This window comes from Cyprinodon tularosa, unplaced genomic scaffold (assembly GCF_016077235.1).
Source record: "Cyprinodon tularosa strain WSP-4 unplaced genomic scaffold, ASM1607723v1 ctg59, whole genome shotgun sequence".
NCBI classification, from domain to species: Eukaryota; Metazoa; Chordata; class Actinopteri; order Cyprinodontiformes; family Cyprinodontidae; genus Cyprinodon; species Cyprinodon tularosa.
In genome coordinates, this window is record NW_024039329.1 from 2,128,748 (window position 1) to 2,153,002 (window position 24,255).

Below are 24,255 nucleotides of genomic sequence, written 5' to 3' on the forward strand. Positions count from 1 at the left end.
ATGAGAGATTGGACGAAAAGAAGGACAGACAGGAGTTTGTGAATAAATTAAATTTAAGATTCCAGATATATAATTACATTAAGTGTTTCAGCTGGGGTACTGCTCTCTCTAAATGAGAGAGGCAGAAAGGACGAAAAAGGGAAGCATCACAAAAGGTGTTTGTTGACAATGTGTGTTTATGTGTGAAAGGATGCAATTAACTATAAGAAAAGAGGAGATGACTCGAATTAAAAGTGAAATTCACCTAAACTCCGTCAAAGAGAATATGGTGATGAGGTAACTCGTATCAGTCTCAACAAGTATGTTTGTGCTTATTCACTCTGTTTGATATAACCACATGAAATGTTCCAGCATTAAGATAATTAACCTTCCATTATCTACAAAATCACTGGCATGGATTCAGATTCAGAGTTTAGAAAATATACAAAGTAAAGAATAAAAACAGCCTCTTTATATAAAATGAAATGCATTTTTTTGTGAAAGTGGAAGTTAATAGGATTTGTTTCAATGTCAAATTATCAAATATTTGCCAAAAATAGAGAAATCTTTGAGTATAGAAAACCCACATTTTCAATGGCTACAGACACAAAGAAGTGATTTTTTTTTTTGCATTTGTTTAATCTCATTTTTCCTCTGCCCCCAGATATCACCTATGTTTCTGCAATTTCTGAATGTTTCTTGGAATGTGACGCAAAGGCACATAACTATCACCCACTTCTTCCATTTCTGCCTGATTCCTCATCTCTGCCAGCAGTTGCTGCATTCTACTCCTGCACTTCTGTTAACCTCTTCATGCTTCTCCCTTCATCTTCGAATCAGCCTCCCTCAATTCCTCTCCTGTTTAATCTCCATGCTTCTATGAGCAATGGGAGCTTCCTAACAAGAACATCTATTGCCTTAAGAGAAACATGCTCACATACATACTCATACAAACAGTTCAGTTGTTTTCTTCCATATTGCGCATTTCTTCATGATTGCTTCCCTTTCTCACTTTAAATCTCATCTTTTCTTTCAGTATCTCATCCATTCCTTGTTTCTTAGTGGCTCCTAAAACCATTTCACTCGATGTTTTGCTTTTTAGTAATATAAAAAGGACTTTTCCTTGCGGTGAAACCACATTTAAGACATTTCTTTCAAAGAAATCCATGAAAAAAACAAACGTACATATTTTTTTCTCTGAACTTTTTCATGGGGATGATTATAGTTTCCAGTTTTTTCATGACTGTGCTTATGTGTTATTTCAACCTTTATGTGGATATAAATCTTAGTTCCTGACAAACAATATCCTCATTGCTTCCACTGAACACAATGAATTTCAAAAAGCAAAAATGCATATGGCTGAAGTGTTTCCATAAAGAGTAAATGGGCTGTGCCTTTTGATGCTTTATCGGATTTATCACCTAAATGAAGGTCTTTTAGATACAATAAATGTGCAAGTAAACTAAAAAAGAAAAGAAAGACCTCTTGGTACTCTAGCTTTAAGGACCAAAGGGCTATTATTCATGACTGGTTTCAACTGAACCGCTTTCAATTAACCTTGATAGGTTTGATGAGGCTCCACCTTTACCACCAATTCAAATAATCAGTTTACCTAAACTCAGAATTTTATAAGCTGTTTTAATAAACTTTTTTTTTTTTTTTTTTTTTGTGGTTCCTGGCTTTCTACATCTGGGAGAAGGCTTTGCTCAACTTTAGAGTTTGAATTGAAATGAGTTAAAGTCAGACCCTTTCAGTTTCAGACTACACATAAACACATGGATATTTCTCATAAACAGGTTCCTCTATGTTTCCTTTTGTTTCCTCCTTAATGTAAAATGTGTTTTTGTTCATGAAGACTGACAGATCCAGCAAAACAAACATAATTTATGGCTAGAAGTATTGCAGTGGATTTAAATCCCTATGATTCATGGCTGAATAATCTATTGTAAGCCATGGAGATCAAACAAAGGAATTAATCTTATTTAAGAAGTAAGAACTTTACTTAGTGGTCTTGACCTATTGAGGATGAAGGAATTCATTGCAGCTTCCTGTCAGCAATCTCAGCCCTTACTTAGGTCTCTGTTATTCTTTTTGCATGGGACCCTCATCCTCAGATCGAGCTACGTTATGTCTGAATCTTCCTCATTATTTCTGTGGCATGCCTAAGAAGAGGCTAACTCTACATGGGTTATATGGAATACTATAGGGTATATGTGCACTTTATTCTTCTTTTGTTGGGCATATTTGGACTTTTAGTCAGTTTTTTGTTTTAGGGATCAGTATGCCTGCGTACATGTATATCGACTAGCCCTACAGTAGTACAATCAGCAGGAAATAATAAAACAAAAAGAATTCTCAGAATTCTTACAGTATAGAAACATATAGATATGTCATATTACATTGAGGCTTTGAAATGTGAATACAAGTGCTGCAGCCACCACACACTACATGTCATCTAATTTCAAAGATGTAGCCGTCCTCCTGAAGAGTGGATTTAACACACTGACACTTATAGTTTAAAAGACATGAGCAGATACAACAATCTTTTGTAGCAGATAAAAAAGAACTGACTGTTTCATATTCTTTCGGAGACAGAAATCCCTTAAACATGTGCAAAATCATTCTAAAGATGAAATCATTCAAGAGAGTTGCTAATCATCTCAGGACTGGAGGGCTTTGCAAATTTCCTAATGTAAACTAGAAAAGGCATGAAAACTGACAAAAAAAAGCGGCACCTTGGATTAAACATTTGGATATAATGCTCTCTGATAAGCTGAGCTCATAGCTCATGTGTAAATGCAGTTGTTTATTATACTGAGATAATTGCTTTACATACTTTTTAACTTGCAATAATCTAAAATTAACATTGCCATTGCTTTAAAGATTCCTTAAAAAAATTATCCTAGATTTCAAAAGACAAAAATATCATTATAGATTATAACTACTAATGTGTTTTTTTTCTGTTTTCATTAAATCCTTTAAAGACAAGACAGGGATGTTTCTTTACACATCTGATACTTAGTATATTTATACAGGTGCTGGTCATAAAATTAGAATATCATGAAAAAGTAGATTGATTTCAGTAATTCCATTTAAAAAGTGAAACTTGTATATTATATTCATACATTACATACAAACTCATATATTTCAGATGTTTATTTTGTTTAATTTTGATGATTACAAATGACAACAAATGAAAATCTCAAATTCATCATATCAGAAAATTAGAATATTACTGAAGACCAATAAAAACAAAGGATTTATAGAAATGTTGGCCAACTGAAAAGTATGAACATGAAAAGTATGAGCATGTACAGCACTCAGTATTTAGTTGGGCCTCCTTTGGCCTGTATTACTGCAGCAATGCGGCGTGGCATGGAGTCGATCAGTCTGTGGCACTGCTCAGGTGTTATGATAGCCCAGGTTGCTCTAATAGTGGCTTTTAGCTCTTCTGAATTGTTGGGTCTGGTGTATTGCATCTTCTTCTTCACAATACCCCATAGATTTTCTATGGGGTTAAGGTCAGGAGAGTTTGCTGGCCAATTAAGAACAGGGATACCATGGTCCTTCAACCAGGTACTGGTAGCTTTGGCACTGTGTGCAGGTGCCAAGTCCTGTTGGAAAATGAAATCTGCATCTCCAAAAAGTTGGTCAGCTGCAGGAAGCATGAAGTGCTCTAAAACTTCCTGGTATGTGGCTGCGTTGACCCTGGACCTCAGAAAACACAATGGACCAACACCAGCAGATGACATGGCACCCCAAACCATCACTGACTGTGGAAACTTTACACTGGACTTCAAGCAACGTGGATGAAGTGCCTCTCTTCTTTTCCTCCAGACTCTGGGACCTTGATTTCCAAAGGAAATGCAAAATTTACTTTCATCAGAGAACATGACTTTGGACCACTCACCAGCAGTCCAGTCCTGTTTCTCTTTAGCCCAGGCAAGACGCTTCTGACGCTGTCTGTGGTTCAAGAGTGGCTTGACACAAGGAATGCGACAGCAGAAACCCATGTCTTTCATACGTCTGTGTGTGGTGGTTCTTGAAGCACTCACTCCAGCTGCAGTCCACTCTTTGTGAATCTCCCCCACATTTTTGAATGGGTTTTGTTTCACAATCCTCTCCAGGGTGCGGTTATCTCTCTTGCTTGTACACTTTTTTCGACCACATCTTTTCCTTCCCTTCGCCTCTCTATTAATGTGCTTGGACACTGAGCTCTGTGAACAGCCAGCCTCTTTAGCGATGACCTTTTGTGTCTTGCCCTCCTTGTGCAAGGTGTCGATGGTCGTCTTTTGGACAACTGTCAAGTCAGCAGTCTTCCCCATGATTGTGTAGCCTATAGAACTAGACTGAAAGACCATTTAAAGGCTTTTGCAGGTGGTTTGAGTTAATTAGCTGATTAGAGTGTGGCACCAGGGGCCATCAATTTTGAACCTTTTCACAATATTCTAATTTTCTGATATGATGAATTTGAGATTTTCATTTGTTGTCATTTGTAATCATCAAAATTAAACAAAATAAACATCTGAAATATATGAGTTTGTATGTAATGTATGAATATAATATACAAGTTTCACTTTTTAAATGGAATTACTGAAATCAATCTACTTTTTCATGATATTCTAATTTTATGACCAGCACCTGTATACCACATCGGCCATACCTACCTAAGCAGCGAGGTGTTGGGCGGTCCCACAGCCCATTGTGCTGACATGTGAGGACAGCAGAGCCAAGTAGGTAAAAGCCTCTCTTGCAGTGAATGACCACAGTTACACCATAGCTGAAGATTTCTGGGTAACGCAGACCGGATTGGTGAACACCATTCTCCACATGTCCAGGGTCCGAACAGTTCACCACTGTACAAGATACAAAAGCATTCTGGTAGACTGTGTTTTTATTGTGCACCGCAATTACTTAACAAACACATGAATAACATACAGGACAGAAAGTCTTAGGAGATTTCCAAAGCATACATCCTGTACTTACATTTCCTTTTCTGATATTACAAATGGGATAAAAGGGAAAATATTGAATTCAATGTAAGCTACAGTAAATAAACTACATGTAATAATTGTAACTTTCAGAGGATACTATCATGAAGTAGACAATTACATACGTTTTGGATGCATATTATTAGTATAATTATGGTAAAAGGTTTGGAAAAATCCAACTTTTTAAATGTAGGTAAGATTGGTAGAAATGACAGAAAACAGAATGGGAACTCAACATGGAACAGAAGAGGAAAAGAGCAACTAACAGATAATATGACAGCATGAGACATCAAACCAGGAATCTTATGGTCTGGTATTTCACCTCTAACCCTTTTATTACCACCTCTCTTCTTTTGATTTTAGAAAGCTTTTCTGCCCTACATGCCTGATCCTGATGCCAATTTACTTCCAAACACCTGTGGCTCAAAATTGACCGCACTCCCAGCTGTACCTCATGTGGAAACCTTTCCTCGATGGCGTTCATATAATTTAAGCCCTAGAAATATCAACACCTTATAGATTAGCAATATAGTAATTCAATCTCCATAGGATTTCACACAAAGATAAGAAAACCACTACTTTGAATTATTGCCTTTTGTGATCATTATCAATTAGAAATAAATCAATAAACTGTACGCAAAATAGTCTTGGCAATTGTTTTAAAACCTTTTTTTTTATAAATAATTTTTGTAAAGAAATACGTTACATAAGATTGATATTTTACCTACATTTCCAAAGTCCTGAATTAGGCTGCAGCCCCACTACTTTTATTTTGAAATGGTACAATGACTCTTACCTTTGCTTTATTTGAATTATTAATATTTCCAAAGTTCATATTTTTACTTCATGTCCATCAAGAAGGTATGGTCTTTTGCTTATTTCTTACACTTTATAAATCAAGCTCAGTCTTTGTAAGGCTATCTGCAACTGCCTTCTATATGCTTTAATAGAGGAGTCCAAAATATTTAAAAATGGGTGTTTCACCGGTAAGACATCTTAAGCCAGTGTTGTAATTTGGTGTGGGAGTGGAACCTAGTGGTTAGGGCATAGAGCTTGGAATCCTGAGGTTTTGAGTTTCGAGCAACACTCCCACAGACTGTGACTCTGGGTCTCTGAGCAAAGACCCTTAACCCCACACTGTTCCCTGGGTGCTGCATGATGGCAGCCTACTGCTCCCCAAGGGGATGGGTTAAATGCAAGGGGAAAGTCCAGTTATATTATATTATCGTTTATTTTACAGTCAGTTGGAGGAACAAGCAGCTGGGGCCTTAAAGCTTTGTTATCATTTAGAAGTGATTATACATATATATAAAATAAGTTAGTTCTTTATAAAAGTCATATTTTTTTCTTCGTTTAATCTTTTTTAGGCTTCCAAAGTTAACCATTTAATATATTCCTAAAATGTAATGAACTGAAATCCAGCTGATGGGATTTACCTATATGCAAAGTAACAAACAGTTAAAAAAAAAAGTTTGTTTTTTCATAGACTTCCAAAATATATATCTATCATTTTAATATTGGAATTAAATTTAAGCATTTAATACTTATCACTTCACATGCATATGCAATGAACTCAGTAAAATATGCACACAATATTATAACTTTTTATACTCAGTTCCCAACTGAAATGTCCAGGATTAAGGTAGTCTTCTTATGCGACTAACACCAAAAGAGGCTCTCTTTTGGGGATTTATGTGCTTTATTGCTTTACCATCAAACCTCTATGTCACAAAGAGAGTGAAATGATAAAGCATCACACAGAAAACAAACCTGCTGTGTTAAAAGAAAAGTCTGTTTGTGAAATTTAAAGGCAAAACTCTTTTTATTCCAGTCAAACGGTACCTCCCCAATTCACTTGAAGGATTTACTGCCTGCTGTTTCCCCTCCCAAAACTGCAGACACTTTGACGCATCGCTGCAACTATTTGAGATAGTCGATGCACTCTTTGTTATGTCTGTTTTCAACTGTGGTCTGTTCTCTGTGTGAACTGATTATTTGGTATTTGGTTCATCTTTTTTTTTTTTGCTGAATTATAAAATCGACAGACTAAAAAAATCTAATTGCAACAAATTCTGATTGTCCTTGCTACTCTTGTAAACCTTCTCTCTCGTCATGCCTTACTCAGTTTTTTTGAGCTCTTTGTTCTAAACTTTTGCTCTTCTCTGGGTATATGCCAGTCCAATAGTAGAGTAGAGTGTGATTTTCCACATGTCACAGGGGAGGACTGACATTCACTGAAATCCAAGCCCATGGGTGAGATGGCTGAGTGTGAGTAATTGTGTGTATGTGTGTTTGGAGCCCTATGGGAAGCAAGAAAGTTTCGGGCATATAATTGACAGCTGCTGCTGTGAGAAAAGGGAAGGGGGAAGGAGGTAGATAGGGAATAAGAGCGAAAAAAATCAGGGAGGATGAAAACATGGAAAGCCAGAAAAAAATCCTTTAGATAGGAAGTCCGTGTATATAAGAGACTTTGTGTTGTCAAGTGTTTTAAAGGCTTGAGTTTACTTTTTTGTACTATTACTTTTATGTGATAATACAAGACATACTATTACATAAGCAATTAAATGAATCTAAATTTGAAGTTGTTTATTTTTTGCTAAAAGTTGATGATTATTCACAAAATCCAATAAAAAAATAAAAATATTTTAAATATTAATACATATATTATATAGCAACAATTGGATTTTTTATTTATTTATTTTTTTGTCAGCAAACTAAAACCAATATCCATGTATCGCACAGTGTTTGCCCTAAATATCTGGTCTGGGTTCCCCTTTGAATGTTAACTACATCATTGCTTTGTGTCAGCAGTGAAGCCCAGCCTGCTAAAAGGTATTGCTACATTTGAAAGTGTAGGTCAGGTACCAAGCCCTGCTGGTAAATGAAATCAGTATCTCAAAAAAGACACAAAAAACACTAAACACTAAACACTTGTGTTCTTTTCAGAATCAAGCCCTTTATCTTATTGTAAAGAGAGTAAAGAAGTGTAAAATTTAAGCTTCTCTTCAAATTTGTTGAATTATAATTTCTAGAAAATATTACTGAATGCTAAAGTAGATACATTTTATTTATATAGAAAAGTGTTTTAAAAAAGTGGATTTCCAAATGCTACAACCAAACATAAAAAGGTAAACTAATCTAAAATGGCGTGCTTAATTTTTTAAGTAAAGATAAAAAAAATAAGACAAATAAACCATCGTATGATTCTCTCTTCTTAATTTGTGAAGCTTTTCAAAGGAAATAATATTTTGGGATGGAAACATTTTAGTAATGTTGTTTGAAGGATGAGAAAGTGACCTTTGCAGGCAGGTAAGGGGTTGCTCCACTGTCCGTTGATTCGGCACTGAGCCCGAGCATTCCCACTGAGGATGTAACCTTTATTGCAGGTGAAGTTGACAACGTCATTGAGGTTGAACTCGCTGCCATTGGTTTGTCCATTGGTAGGGTTTCCTGGATGTCCACAAGTGATAGCTGAACAATTGGACATATAAGAGAAAAAAAAAACATATTTAGGTTGAGCCCTTTTATTGTCAGCTTCACATTTTGCATTTTATTTAATTTGATTAGTAAAATAAATAATTTAAGTAAATATCTTTTTTAGTTCTTTCTGTTCCTTAGTTAAGTTCCATTGAGGTTAACTTGAATGAGATTAAATTGTGTATTATAACTGTAACGTTGAAGCCGCATAGAGATGGATTATAGTAGTTTCTAACAGTAGATTATATTTTTCATCGTTCTCAATTATGGAAGAAGTTAAACTTCTTCAGATTTCAAAGCCAGAAATACTTTGTGTTCTATGAGTCACAAATAAAAAACATCTTACATTCCTGGTTTTGCTTCGATCGATCCAAACCTATTGTTGCAAAACTATTTAGGCAATTTAGCTTTTTTGTTATGATATTGTAGATTTTTTTCAATTAAAAAATACAGCTTTTAGAACTATTGAGTAAAACAACAAATAGTCTATTTGAGTCAAATAAAATATCATACATTTTCACAATCGCTCTATTTTAACTAAAACAAATTTTGCAAATTTTTTTCCTTAAAAAAAATGCTAATTAGTGAAAACAACTAGACAAATCCGCTGCTGCATGTGAGTAAAAAATTCAGCTTTGCAAGTCACACCTTTAATTACATTTGCTACAAATTTTACAAAAGTAGTGGAGCGAATATGATCTATGACTTATAGGTAGTTCACATAGGTAAACAACAGAGGGCACTGCCCGCTTGGTCAGTTTACGCCAACCCAAAATACATAGGCCATGCTGCCCTCTAAGATTGCCCTTTAACTAGCCCTGAAGCTGAAATTTCAAAACATAGTCTCAAAAAAAACGTTTCAGGGGCATACTGGCCATAGAGGTATTTCCCATCGTGCTGGGTGCTCCTGAAGATCTGTTCGGGGCCATCACTCAGGGGTGAAACCAAAGGCTCGGTGTGGGGTCTCTCTTAATTTTTTTTTCTTTTATTCATTTCAAACAACTGCCTTATTGAAACTCCTAGAGCAGGACAGACACTTCCTCGCCCCCTGGCTGTCAGAGCACCGCAGAGACACACAGAGAGAGATAGCCAAAGGGGGGAGAGGAAGAGGGTGAATAATAAAAAAAACTTTGGTCAGCTGAAAATTTATAGCTGTCTGTAATGGTAAGAAAAATACTAGTGTTGATAAGTCGAAAAACTAGCATAGACTGTCCAACACAACTAACTAAAAAACATGCAAAATAAAATATATAAAATATATCCATGGCTGCATCCTTCAAAGGTCTACACAGCCTGCATCCTTCGATGACAACATGGCAGTAGGTCTGTAATTTCCGCGTGTTGCAGACTGACTGACCAGGCAGCACCCTTTGCCCTGTAAATTACCAACATGTCACAATTATTTTTGTTCCATTACCAGTGCTATGTTTTTGGCTAAGGGAAAACAAAGGTGTCACTTGTAAATATTAATTTGTGACTTACATCAGCAGAATTGTGTAACTGTATTTACTGTTTTCCAGTTCTTTTAATGAAAAGAATATTGGGGAAAAAAATGTGGCCAAATTTGAATACAAGTGCTTGAGCTTGTTTTTGCACTATTAATTTAGCTCAATTGGAGAAAACCTCAGAATGCAAGACGTATTTGGAGTCTGACTCATAGAAAAAAAATACTCGAAAACTATTTTGTAATTGTAAAACAAAGTACAACATTTCAGAGAAGCTAAGGAAATGCTGTGTTTACTTACGGACACAGACAGGTGTTGTTCCGGACCACCGATGGTCTTGCTGGCAGATTCTGACAGATGTGCCGATTAGTCTATATCCTAACATGCACTGGTACACAACAGTGTCACGGTAACTTGATCCATCTCCGCTAATGTGACCATTGACTATAGGATCTGGAGAGTCACAGTGACCAGCTGCAAAAAGACAGATATTTGTAAATTAAAAGTTAAAAATGAACTTTCTCTGTTTTGGTAAGATAAGTTGAACTATGATGTTTTTAAAGATGGCAAGTTTTGGATTTTCTTTGTATAGGTTACCCTAAAAAAACAACCCTCCTTTTAAATTATGTTTAAAATATTAGTTAGTTAAATGGAGCCATCTGTGACATCATAACAGATCATTATGAACACACCCCCTACACACATACACACACATATGACAAACAAATAAAAAAAACATGCAAACTACAAATTCCAGATTATAAAATTCACAATTGGGGGAAGAGATCTGATGCGTTGCTTGTCCAGTTGGTAGTTATTGACTTTAATAAAAAAAGAGCCACAAAAGGTCAGTGCTAAAGGAGCTGGCTATTCCTAGTGTGCTGTATCCAAGCATGATGATTTAAAGTTGAGTGGAACCTGTATCACCCTGTGAGACAGCATCAAGTTAAGAATCTTTCTACAGTAATTAAGTGTTGAGAGTAACTTGCCTGGGTTCAATTCAATTCAATTCAGTTTATTTATATAGCACCAAATTCACAACACATGTCATCTCAAGGCACTTTACAGTTCAACCAGATAATACAGTCAAATTGATTCAAAGTTTTCTATCTACAGTGGAGAGGAAAAACTCCCTTTTAACAGGAAGAAACCTCCAGCAGAACCAGGCTCAGTGTGAGCGGCCATCTGCCGAGGCCGACTGGGGTTCAAGGAGACAGAGGCCGAGTCTGGGTGAGGGTGAGGAGAATTACCAGTCGGAAGCTGATTTTTTTTAATAAAATGAGAAATCTTCAGCTAAGCTTTATGACAACCATTCAAATTGGGTGTTTTTAATGTTGCAGTCGCCATTTTCTTCATTAAGCCGTGTCTTGTGTGTTTTTCTCCGATTTCATCTCCATATCTACCTTTGTGCATCCCGCGGGTTCTTCCAGACTGACTACACCAAGTTATACACGTTGCCAATCATTCATGTCTGTTTTTCGGCCATCTTGTAAAGGGCAGCTTAGCTTATGACCTGAAGGATTTTTTTTTATGGCCAAAGTTTTTGCACGGTCCGACTTTTTATGTCCTGTGGTAACCATCCTAACTGCTAACGTAAAATAATTAGCCTGACTTACAGTAGAGTGTTTGGGGCTTGCCGAATTAACCATTGTTTGCTGTGGATTAGCTGTGTTAGCCTCTAGCTATTGGTTGCCTTGACAACAGAAGCCTTTCATCCATACATCACCACTTATTCCATAGGCTACACATTTCAATGCTGTCACATATGCATTGTTCACTATTGAAGCAAATCAAATTTGAATGGCTTGAATGTTACCAGAGCCTTCTGTTACACACCTGTCTGCTGTGTATAATCTATGCTGCTAATCTGATGGACATTCCCTGAGTGCATCACAACAGCTGAGCTTATTAACTGGATATTATCAAAGACTCTACTTCAAGGTCTCATGTAAACCCCTTTTATGTCACTGATTCTTTCATGTATACTGTGTCTGTTCCAGTAGTCTACAGTGTTTGCATAGTCTATTGAACATATTAATGACACAGGGATTATTAGATTTGATAAAAGTACTTATTATTTCGATTGTGGTAGTCTCTTGTTTTATGACAGTGACTGATTGTCTCTAAGAGCTGAATCAATTTCCTTTGAGTTGACAACATGAATAGACAGATACAAATATTTTACTTGTGGTTAATTATTAATACTACTTGAAGCACAAAACCAAGTTATTGACATTTACTGGTGGGGAAGACAACTTAGATTGCAACAACCAGTCCAAAAGTCCAGCTAATATAGGTAAGTAATAACACCTGGTAATTGAACAAATTGTCAGTTAATCATTTGACCAGCAATGACGTGATAGTTCACTCTTCAATTAATTCGTTATAACCTCTGGTTATGGTGATTAATAAATTCATAATCAAACCAGTAAAATTGCTCATCAGGACCCACGACACACCTTGAAAAAAACATTGACTTAGGATTTACTTGTTCCTTTGATGTGTGTTTCCAAATAAATTAAATTGAGGGTTAATAAAGCCACAAATTTTAGGTTTTGATAAATACATTTTAAAAAGTATATTTCTGTATGCAACTAATGTATATACTGGTTTTACTTTTTGAATTGTATCAATGAAATAAAGTAAAAATGTGCTTGCTTATATTTACCTGTATTTTTCTAGTTCTTTCTTCAAACTAAGAAAATTAGCTAGGCTTAAAAGATCCTTCTAGGAAAAAAAGAACTTTATAGTAAATAGCATGACTAAATACATAATTAAATACGCTGTACATAGGGCTTGCATTTAGCTCTGGAGCATATAATTGGCTATAGTAAGAGTAAAATTTTTACGGTTTTACAGAAGAACTAAAAAAAAAAGATTAAAGCAGATGCAATGGGCTCTATGCACAGCTCCACTACTTCCTGAGTTTAAGGCAGCTCCTTTGTTTCCTGTCTTTCATTACTGGACGAACTGATTAATCCAGGTGTGTCTGGCCAGTTACTTAGGTCATACACACCTGGATTAATCAGTGCATCCAATCATGAAAGACAGGAAACAAAGGAGCTGCATTAAATTCAGGAAGTAGTGGAGCTGTGCATAGAGCCTATTTAAATTAGAATAATAAAAAAAAAACAAGGAAGTAAAAGCCTGTGCAAAAAACAACCTATAAAAACACTGTCTTCTTATCATGTGTACTGATCAATTGAAAAATAAGCTCTCACAAAAAAGGCCCAGGGCAACATTTGATGATGGATTATACTTCTGACATTTTTCTGACGGCTCACTGCATTTTAATCCCAATGCATGAGCCTTCCCTTTTCTTTTTAATGATTCACACCTCACACTATATAATATGTCTATTGTTCACAAGACTGGAACCTAGGCAACAGTATGCTATACAGTTGACTTTACTCAATGGATCTTACCTAAACATCTTGTTTCTGCACCGCTCCATAGCCCATCAGCACCACATTCCCTCACATGTGATCCCACCAGCGTGTATCCATGGTTGCACATAAAGATGGCAGTTGCTCCAAATGTAGTCAGCGTCCCCAATTTGGTACCAAAGGGTGGTGTAGGAAGTTCTCCACAAGAGATGACTAAAACAATAACAGACGTGTTATAAACAGAAACCATAAACTGAAATGGTAAATATACAATTGCAAGGCCCAAAACTAATTAATAATGTGGTTTCATATTGACCTATGTTCTCATTTGACTTTTCTATTCCCCAAATTCTGCAGCCAGAATTCACTCTTGATAGTAGCATATCTGAATTATATTTATAACAAGGATGAAGGCTGGAAATGGTACTCAAATCTATGGCCAATTTTAAAGAATCCTACTAAATCTGACCGAACTGCTTTGACATTAGGTAAGCCAGCTTATACAAAGAAATGGCTTAAAAGCTACCTAAATAAATTACTGTTGTAATCTTAACAAATGTAATCCTCTTACTATTCTTCTTCAGAGTTAACATATCTCACTTTATCAGTGGCAGTTCCTGTATTATGCAACACTGAGAAATTCTGCATTGGTTAGTTTTCACAGTCACAATGTCACTAAGCTCTACTTAATGAACCAAGTAGCAAAGGCACATTGCAGAAAAACACCTCTATTTTAAAAAATGATGATCGCCAACATGTAATCCAAGTTTAAGAATCATGCACTATATTTTGCAATGAAAACCTTATCTTTGTCCCAGGCTAAATAGTTAATATCATTCAGCATTTGGAAATTCATATTCAGCTGGTATCTCAAAAGGAAAAGGTAGAGAATAAAATAGACAAACACATGTCCATGTTTATCACGCTGATACAGAATGCATTTACCTTATGGGATAACCCTTTAATATCAAAAATACGATTTCTGCATCATTGCTCCAATGGATGAAAAAAGAAAGCACACATTCGAACAAAATAACAGAAGGTACCCTTATAAGATCAATACCTTTCTCATTTTTTTCACTGCTTGTTTCTGGGTGGATCTGTTATTTTGATAACTAATTCATGACAGGTGGTGGAAGTAACTGCAATATAGTTTTATGCATGTGTTATTCTGTTTGTGTCCAGCATGCTGCCTGCTCATGTTGTTGCATCATTGTTTGAGTGTCTGAATGTATAAGTCCTCTTTTTCATCTTTTCTCTCATAAAGCTTCTCTTCTTATCCAAAAAAGTAGTTAACCAATGTCACACAGACATCCTTTTATGTGAGCAGTACAGAGTAGGAAAGAACTGATGTAAAACAATTTCTTAGAGCCAGATAACCAACTAATGTTACGTAAGACATCTTGCATAAACACATCAAAGTTGCGCCCTTCCACTGTTTTTCAAAACAGACTAGACATTTTTAAATACAATTTTCAGACTTACTAGTAGTCTCCTGAAGCTAAATGGCTGATTTAAAAAAAAAAAACTGTAAAGCTGTTTGTATGACTGGCAACCAAGAGACATCAGGAAACAAAGAAACTTAAATATCCTCTGGGCGTGATCTTCTGAAGGTTAGATAGTCTTAAAACAGGTGCATACATTTTTGCACGTCCAGAGCAGATCTTCAAAGAAGATGCAAAGTGAATTGTGTTTGTCATTCAGCAAACAGCATGTTTTTTTGTAATGACTGAACTGTGCAAATGAATGGGTGGAGGATATACAAATGTAAACATTTATCATGAGCAAATTGTCACATCTGAAACTCAACTGCGGCTGTAGTTTTATAATCTTTTTAGTACTTCTGAAAGTTGAGTCCAAACTGACAAGCAAAAATATCTGCAGTCATTTGTACCACAAAAAACACATAGTAACAATGCCACAGGCCGGAGAGAAATTCTGAGACACATGTAAGTATTTTAGAGTTGACTGTCACTGTTATTGTAAAATATTTTTTAAAAAGAGCCTGCAAAGAAATGAGAATACGGGGAGCGCATCTCCTCACAACATGGAACATTTTCTCCCTCGAATTAGAACTGTGCATAAAGCAGTAATGTTTTATTTTTACTTTTGTCCAAAGCGCTTTAAGAATAGAACTATAAATATTATTTTATATTATATCATTGTTATTTTTTTTTAAATTATTATTACCTCCAATGACATGGACCTCATCTTTTTTATTGGTGATCGCGAGTAGAACACGCAATCTCCTCATTGTAATAGGCCGAACTAAATTTCAAGATTTGCACATGTTTAACATTTGAGCAGCCTTCATTGTAGATCACCTGCCAGACGTTCACTTATTACAAGGACCAACAAAATATTGCACGTGCATTTCAGCTCCCATTAATTGGAATCTATAAAGATCAGGCCCATAGTTTTTATGCAAAATCTTGCAAATTCAAGTATCTGGGTGTGTTTTGCTCTTCCTAAAAAGTTTGTCATATAGTTTTTAATGCAAAAACTGAAACTTACTCTTGCAAGTAGCTGGGTCATCTGATCCCTCCCAGGTTCCGTTGGCGAGACAGCGCAGAGTTCGATGACCGACACCCAAATAAAACCCTGCTGAGCACTCCAGCATCACAGAGTAGCCAAACTCTCCCAGCCTCCCAGTGAGGGGGCGATATGTCATGTGATCTGACAGGACATCTTCAATGTTGGGACAGTGCACAGCTGTAGTAAAAAAAAAAAAAAAAAAGTGTCTTATGGGGAAAAAAAGATTAAAATCATGCATTTTTATACACAGGTGAATACTGGTGAGCATCACTTACGCAAGCACCAAGGAATTGAGCCTGCGTTACTCCAGGTGCCATCTTCCAAACACACAGCTGTCATTGGAACACCAGGGTCAAGATGGTAGCCATAATTACAATGATAGGTAACTTGGCTACCAACATTATAATGGTATGCGTGGAAAGTGCCGTTGCCAGGAGTCGGAGGAATTCCACATGAGATTGCTGCAAAAATAAAAATGAAACCACTGCTGAAAAAAACTCTAAAAGAATTACCTAGGCTGCATTGAGAAAAAAAACAAAAAACAATCAAAACAGTTATTTTGATTTCCTACCTTGACAGACAGGTGTAGGGGTGTCCCACTGGTAAAGTCCGCTGGAATCGAGCCTGCAGGTAGTGTTGCTTAAACCTACCAGGCGGTAACCGCGATTACAAAAGAACTGAAGTCTGCTACCTGGATGGAGCCGGGATCGGTTGACCACACCACCGTTTATAGGAAGGTCATCAATGCTGCAATAGGTTGCTATAAACAGCGAACAAGATAAATGGGGATGGGGGAAAAAAATCCAAATAAATTTACCAGGAACCTGACTGATTACCTGCCTAATGCTGAACATAATTATCAAAAGAAGCTGCTAATGTTAAGAGGCATTATGAGGAAAGGCTATAATAAATTATCTGTGCCCAGGCAAGCATTACAATGTCAGTGAAATGAGTCAACTTAAAAGGACTCAAAACCTCTGACAGTCAGCATAATAGAGCAATTATGTTTGAAACTTTTCTGAGTAATAATAGGTTTGTTCTCTCAGAATGCAGTAAATGCAAAGTTGCTTGAGCACAGAACAATCAAATGCATTTCAATAGCCCACTTTAGTCTTCTTTGTACTTACTGGGATAATTTTCTGTCTCTTCTAAATGGTTTGAATGAGTTGCCCAGTCTTGTGAGTAAACACCTGATTTCTACATACTTGGACTTTCAACTTGATCTGTAACCTTCTTTACTTGCTTTGTAGCTTAATCTTTGTAGCTTAATCTGTCATTATATACAATATTGACTACATTGCATACTATGCAATGATTGGTTCCTGAATGATCAGCCATTTTAATATTAAAACATAAAACATAAACAACACTATAAGACCACAGATCTTTCAAAGACAAAAAGAACAGGGGAACGCTGGGGCATTGTTTTTTTTTTTTTCTGATGGAAATGTTTTTGTTGTTTTTTTTTTTTTTTTATATTATTCAACACCAAGGTAAAACCAAACTAACCCCCTAAACCTATACATGTACAGGAATCCAACAGAATGATGACACCACTGCTCTTTTCAAGGGAGATTTGCAAATAAAGAAGTATTAAAGATTTTAAAGCATTGTGGGCACCATAATTTAAACACTGCAGCAACACCACAGGGAAAGTGAGGGGTTTTTAATTTAAAAAATGCTAAGAGAGAAAATTAAGTATTAAATATTACATTTGAATCAGATCAGCCCAACCTTTAAGACGATTAGCATGCATTTACATGATATACATGTATCTCAGCACACCAGGACATTAATTATGCATACGAAGTGGAAGGTCTTAATCGTTAATCTCTGAGGTCCCTATAGCTGTTATCTGGCTATTGCAGTATTATTGAGAGAAAGATACAATATATATAGATATATAAAATGTATAAACTTTGTTTCCTCATTTTTCAAAGTTAATTTTAACTGTAGATTTTATTGTATATTTGAGAGTATCAGCAACCTTTAAAAAAGTATGGACAAATTTAAAATGTCACTCAGAGAACCTGGCGCACATTAATAGATTGCAGCTATTAATTCGGTTTCGCATGTAAGGAAAGTAATGCATTCAAAAGAATGCTTACTAAATGATCATTGCTCACTCTACCATTAGCACATTATTTTCATGAGAGGAAAGGCATTAAGGTATCATTATTCATGCTAGTCTGAGAAATTAGCAGTCTTTTGAACTATGTGAAGTGCATACATTTGACCGGATTCTGAGAGAGCTGAGGCAGGGCAGAGTAGGGAGTTGTCAATCATCCTGAAAGGATATCAAGGTTCACCTTTGATACTTACATTAAATATCCCTATTATGAAAAAGAAGTAATACTTCATCTTAATCAAGTTATTAAATCAGTCATCTAAAACTCTGAATGAATAAAATGAAAAGGGAACAACTGTTTGTGCCAAAAGCTGAACAAAAGCTTCAAGATGCAGCACTGAACAAAGCAGAACAAAAAAATGTAAAATCATTCATTCAATTATCTGTTGATATCAGAAATGTTTAAGAAAGATGCCGGCGGTACCTGAGTATCGTATCTTGAACCCCTTCTTGTTGGTGGCATGGTCAGTAGACCATCGTAGATAGAGCTGGTTTGTTTTAGATGTGAAGTTCAGTTGAGAGGAGTGGTTACCACTCAGTGCAACAAGCAAAGGACTTTGTCCTGAGGATCCTAAAAAAAATACAAGAGCATTTAAAATAACATTATTTCTTATTTGCATGTATTTCTAATAATGTATGGACGTTCTTTTAGAATAGTTTTGTGTTGTTTCTCCTGGTGAGAAACAGCCGTTGAGAGATAACGTTTAGATGTTTTCTTTAAAATTCATTTGCATTATCTAGAGACAGAAAACCTGATTCAGCAGTCATAACAAGTTTGTTTGTGTTTAATGATGCAAACATATAATTGAAACCAGATAATTTACATACTCAATAAAACAGACACAAAACCACCTTTCTTCCCTCACTATATGAAAGAGAGCGCTAAACAATTGTTTGAAGAAATGCCAATATTATCAATTGGTCTAGCTTTTGTTTTCTGTTTTGCACAACTTTCTAGAAAGTCAGTAGTTTACATAAGATCTATCTGGCATTTCTAAGCAAGTCTGGGTCATCGTTTGTCAAAATTATCTATTGCCTGAAAGGTCTGTTGAAGCTTTGTTAAAATATTTACATTAAATATAACCACCAAGGGTGCAACCATCATATCAGACAAGAAGAAGCACTGGGTCTGAAAGATTAATGGAGTTTGCAAATAAACTCCAGAAAAGAAAAGACCCTGTTAAGAAGTTGGTAAAAGCTGGTACGAAAGTTGTTATCCAATGTGAAACAGGCAATGTGGAGGGGAAGAAGCTTCAAAATAGGAACTAGATTGTATTTTGTGAAGAGGTGATACAATACCCTGATCTCTGTCCTGCTTTTGTAACTGCAAAAGGCATCAAATATTCCTTCCCTTATAGCCGACATTACTTTGTGTACTTAATTATATTTCCCCTTTCTGTGGAAGGTGTGGGTTTTAACATTGATTTGAAATAACTTTACAGTGTTGATGTAGAAAAAAAATGCCTGTCAACTATGCCTAAAGCTTTGCTGATCAGGCAAAATGCCTTATTAAATGCCTCAGGTAACATTGTCCGTCAATATGTCACCAGTAAAACTATCTGATATATGTCAAGCTTTGGTTTACATTGGCTTACATTTCTGCTTGGGTAAAGCAATAATACAGTTAAAATCATATCAATAGTAAATTTGTTGGCAGCACTGAAAACCTGCCTGTGAGCAAAGTGGCCTGAAAACCTTTGTGAGTTGTGTGGGCCAAAACTCGTGTATAGTATTTTGAGAAACTGGTGGGAGCAATGCCAAAACATCTGATCCAAGTCAAACAGTTAAATATGATGTTATCAATTCACAATGAATATTTATCTGAAACGTCTTCACATGAAAAAAGTAAAAAAAACAAAAAAACAAAAACAAATGTTTTTTAAAAACTGGAGTTCAGGCAGCGTCAGAGCTTAGCTCCCTAACAGAGCAGAGACATGGATTCCTCTTAGGCTTCATAAACAAATAAGGCTGACCATCTGTCAGGCCTTCAAGCCTTTGCTTTTCTTTTTAACAGGCAAGTTAAATCATTGCTAATTCTGACATTTGGTTAGTTAAAATTTTAGCTATCATCTTCACCTGTGACTTAATGATCGACAACAATGAAAAGAGCCTTATGTTAGTGTGTGGAATACGATTTTACCTGTATGGTATACATTTGCTTACAAGACATTTGCTTACCATCAAAAATTTCCAGTTCATCAAATTGCTTCTCACTGTGGAACATCTCTACATAGATGTTTATGGTGTAACCTAGTGAACAAGACAGATGTATAAGGCTGCATGAATAAAATAGCTAATTACACATTAAAACTGTTATACACCTAAACACAGAGTCAAAAACATCTATATGACACAACTTGGATTCATGCCATGACAAAAAGATTTCCTTTTGTTATTTTTTAATTTTTTTTGCAAACAACAGGTAACATACCTGATTCTAGGTGTTCTATTTGATTTCTATTGTGCGTGAGATACTCAACTGTATTTTTTTGTAACTGTCCTTTCAAACTCGGGGTGGTGATGTCATGCTGGTGTCATTCAGCCACCACAATACAACTTATTGTGCCTGGATGACCTGGCAGCTTGGCAGTGATAGAGTGGGCAGGAACATAAACATAGATCACACTGACCACAACTACCGTAATGTTTAAATACAAATTGTAATTGAAGTTATAAAAGTAGCACATTAAAATTCCTTCGAGTCACTCCTGTTTGGGGGCTGGGTGCTCCTGCCAACTTAGTCCCTATTTCTTTCAGCATTACATATTCTATAGTACACAATAACAGTGACTTGTGAATGTGTGTGTGTGACAGTTGGGCCCTGCCTGCAACCCAGGGTGACTGGTTTGCAGGCTAAATTTGACACAGGACATGACAGCAGTGCTGGGTAGGGGGTTTATTTTTTTACAACTTTCCCTAAGCCTTTCTTGCCTAGGGTCTAAATTTTCTCTGCAACTTGCCTGTGTCTTTGGTTTATGGCTACTCCTTTTTACTACCTGGGGCTGCTGTAGCTTCTGGGATCTGAGGCTACTTGCTACATGCTACTTTTAGGGAGCAGAGTATTGCTAAATTTTTTCCTTTCTCACCACCATCATATTCTCACTATTCAACCCACCTAAAACACACACAGATGTGTGTTCACACTCACAAACTCATTCAAATTAACCAAAGGCTTTAAAGTCATACAAACACAGCTTCATATTTTATTAATAAAACCTATCTACTGTAATGCCAGATGTAACCCTGATTTAGTCAAGTCAATCTGGGAGTCAGAGTTTCATCACCAGATATCTTTTCTTTGGGGTACAGCTGCCTTGATACGTGTAGGAAAAAAGCTTCTCAATATGGTATTTTTTTAAAAGTCCATGACATAGCCAGCTCTGGCATTGTGGGCATGGCCTTTACTTAATCAGTCCTAATATCTTTTATATTTAAAAGCAGAGAGTGTAGAAATAAGTAAAAAAAAATATAATAATAAATAGAAAACAATAAATAATAATTATAAAAAGCCTTATTCACTGACTATCCTAAAACCTGTTTAAAGTACAGCAGATAGCTTTTTTAGTACTTAATAATGCTTATTAAAAAACATGATGACCTTTAAATGTTTGTAAAAGAAGGGTTGCTACGGTAACACAATTCTAGATTACACTGATGACCCAATCCTCTGCAGAAAAGAGAATACCATCAAATGTGTTACCTGGAAGCATCCGAAGGAGCCAAGAGCAAGTCTGGCTGTTGGGATAGTTGCCAGGAAACCCAGGGCTCAATATGACTCCTGATGATGACAACCGCTCCTCATTTGCTGGGCACTGAGCTGAAGAGTTAAAAAAATACCAAAGCTGGTTAACAAATTGAAACAAAATGAGGTGGGATGGGGTTACAATTGTAATGAAATACCATAGGCTGGAGAATGCAGGAAAGGGCTAAAGAAATAACAGTGGACAGAGCCACACACAAAGAAAAAACATTTAACAGACATTTACAATTACTGTGAGATTCTTTCTCACATCAGGTTAGAAAATATCTTTTTTAACCTTTCACTCGTACGGTTTGTCATTAAAGGATACCTTGTTTGAATATGTTTTTGAACTCATCAAAAAATCTGATGGCTATGTTTCTTCAGTTAATATCCTCAGTTTTTAGCTTTTAGCAACTGCAAAGGACTTACACACACACACACACACACACAAAAACATTAGTTTAGGGGACAACTTATTTTCTTATTTGTTTGTTATTTTAATGTCTTTACATAAAATAATGTGCTTTGCCTCTGTTTTTATAGTAAAGAAAACAATACTCTATTAATTAAATGTGATGCAGATTGATCGCTTCAACACTCAGCTATGGAGGCGAAAACTGAATTATCCGAAAAACTCTAATAAAAATCTTTCATCTAATAATATCTTTCATATAAAGATTGCAGAGATTTACCAAGTCACCACACTTTGTTTGTCGGACCTGATCATGTGATAATATTCTTTTTTTATGCTTTTATATACTATAAAAGGTCTCACCCTTTTGCAAAATTAATCAAATCACTAGTGCATAATGTCCAGTGTCCATGAGATTAGAAAAATAAATGTGTAAAACATGTTTTATTTGCTCTCTTTTCCTGTACATTTTCCTGTCCCCATCTCTTTGTCTCCCCATAGTTATTATCCCCTCTTTCTTTCTCACCTCCCTTTTCCGTTTCCATTGTATACTATTTTACACACTGAAGAATTTTTATATGCAAGTACTAAGCGGAACAACAAAAATGGTCTGCTTGTGAAAGCAAATCTGTTGGGCTATCATCTACCTCTGGGACATCTATTCCTAGAGCTATATTAGCAAAACAGGACATAAAAAAATATCTCAAATCTCATATCTTTTATCTCAAATGGATGGCTATTTTAGCTAATTATTTTTTTATAGGCACATGATTAAGAATTCAGAGAAATTTCTGACAGAGTTTTCTCAGAAAAAACTCTGTGAGAAATGAAACTTTTTGTTTCTTGTGATGATTAGGATAATATAAACATGCCAGTATGCTCCATGTTTGACATACTTATGCAGTTTTATTCATATGATATCTTACCTTGACATTTTGGGGGCGGGGCCTCAAAAAGCAAGTGAGAATTAAGTTTACACATTAGCTCTGCTTTTCCAACCAATGTGTATCCAGGTAAGCAGTGATACTTCACAATATCCCCTAAAAGAAGATTGTACAAAAGACTCCAAGTCAGAATAATACAGTACAAAATATCAAAATAGTAAAAGGCTAATAAAGCTTAAGGTAGTCTAGGTTTATCTTTCTGAACCATCCTACCCAGCTAAGCTCTTGCAGACAAAAGACAGCAACACAATCCAAAATATCAACAAAATCTGACTTTACTTTGCATGAAAACAAAATAATAATTAATAACAGGTTAATACTTTGTACACCATGTCTATATTTCCCCCCAAAGGACAGAGTTCCAATACGGTATTTATAAATGCTTTAAAAAATCTTTTGATTTTTGTTTGATTAATCAAAAACACAACTTGACATTTTCTTAAACTGAATAAATTATAGCCTCAAATGAAGGCTGTATATGTTAATTTTATGTGCTTACCTTTTCCAAAGACTTTTAAAAAATTAAGTTGATCAATACCTACTTCTATTTTATCTCTAATTGATAATACTTCTCAACTTCAAGAATGCCATTTCATAGGCATACCATCGAACACCCTGTCAGTACATTTACTTTTGCACTAAGAATACTTTAGAACACAGGATAGAATGAGAAACAAGGCTCAAAACTTTGTTTGAACAAAACAAACAAAAAATCTTATTTTGGCCCTGAGCTGACTTAAAAATGTATAAGTGTATAAGATCAAAGCAAACCCAGTGCCCGCTCTTAGCGCTGTGTGATTTGCAGGCAACGGTATCAAACCTAAAGTTATGCACAATTTTGTTGAAACACGTTTATCCAGGTCCAGAAAAAGTCCTCGCCAAAGTAATTGCTGATGTAATGGTTTTCAGTACTGTTAGTGATACCCCAGGCTCTGTATGGGCTTACTCCCTTAGCATAAAGCTCTGGTTCTAAGCAAACCGCTGGTTTGACTGTTAGCCCCATGATAAACTGCTATCATGCGGTCATGAATTATTTCAGTATAAGTAGGACATAAAGGCAAACCTGCTTTGGGTGCCTCTAGAAAAAGTAAAAATTTGGCCTTTGGAATAAAAGATAACTTCATCAGCTTTAATTTTTATCAAATAATTAAAGTTGCTAATGTGTCATTCAGGACATACAGTAGCCACTCCAAAATTGGTTAAAAAAACCCAACTA

General features: G+C 35.8%; 1 protein-coding gene across 1 annotated transcript in view; it reads right to left on the reverse strand.

Annotated features, from left to right (window-relative positions):
• LOC119797587 (CUB and sushi domain-containing protein 1-like) overlaps positions 1 to 24,255 on the reverse strand; it is a 404,138-nt gene that overhangs the window by 36,396 nt on the left and 343,487 nt on the right. The window contains exons 46-56 of the mRNA XM_038306729.1: positions 23,022 to 23,135; positions 21,642 to 21,758; positions 20,120 to 20,191; positions 18,366 to 18,512; positions 16,385 to 16,573; positions 16,089 to 16,274; positions 15,793 to 15,990; positions 13,318 to 13,491; positions 10,193 to 10,366; positions 8,268 to 8,441; positions 4,647 to 4,835 (exon numbers count right to left, since the gene is read on the reverse strand). Of these exons, the coding sequence (XP_038162657.1) occupies positions 4,647 to 4,835; positions 8,268 to 8,441; positions 10,193 to 10,366; positions 13,318 to 13,491; positions 15,793 to 15,990; positions 16,089 to 16,274; positions 16,385 to 16,573; positions 18,366 to 18,512; positions 20,120 to 20,191; positions 21,642 to 21,758; positions 23,022 to 23,135 (1,734 nt within the window). The remainder of the gene's footprint in view (positions 1 to 4,646; positions 4,836 to 8,267; positions 8,442 to 10,192; positions 10,367 to 13,317; positions 13,492 to 15,792; positions 15,991 to 16,088; positions 16,275 to 16,384; positions 16,574 to 18,365; positions 18,513 to 20,119; positions 20,192 to 21,641; positions 21,759 to 23,021; positions 23,136 to 24,255) is intronic.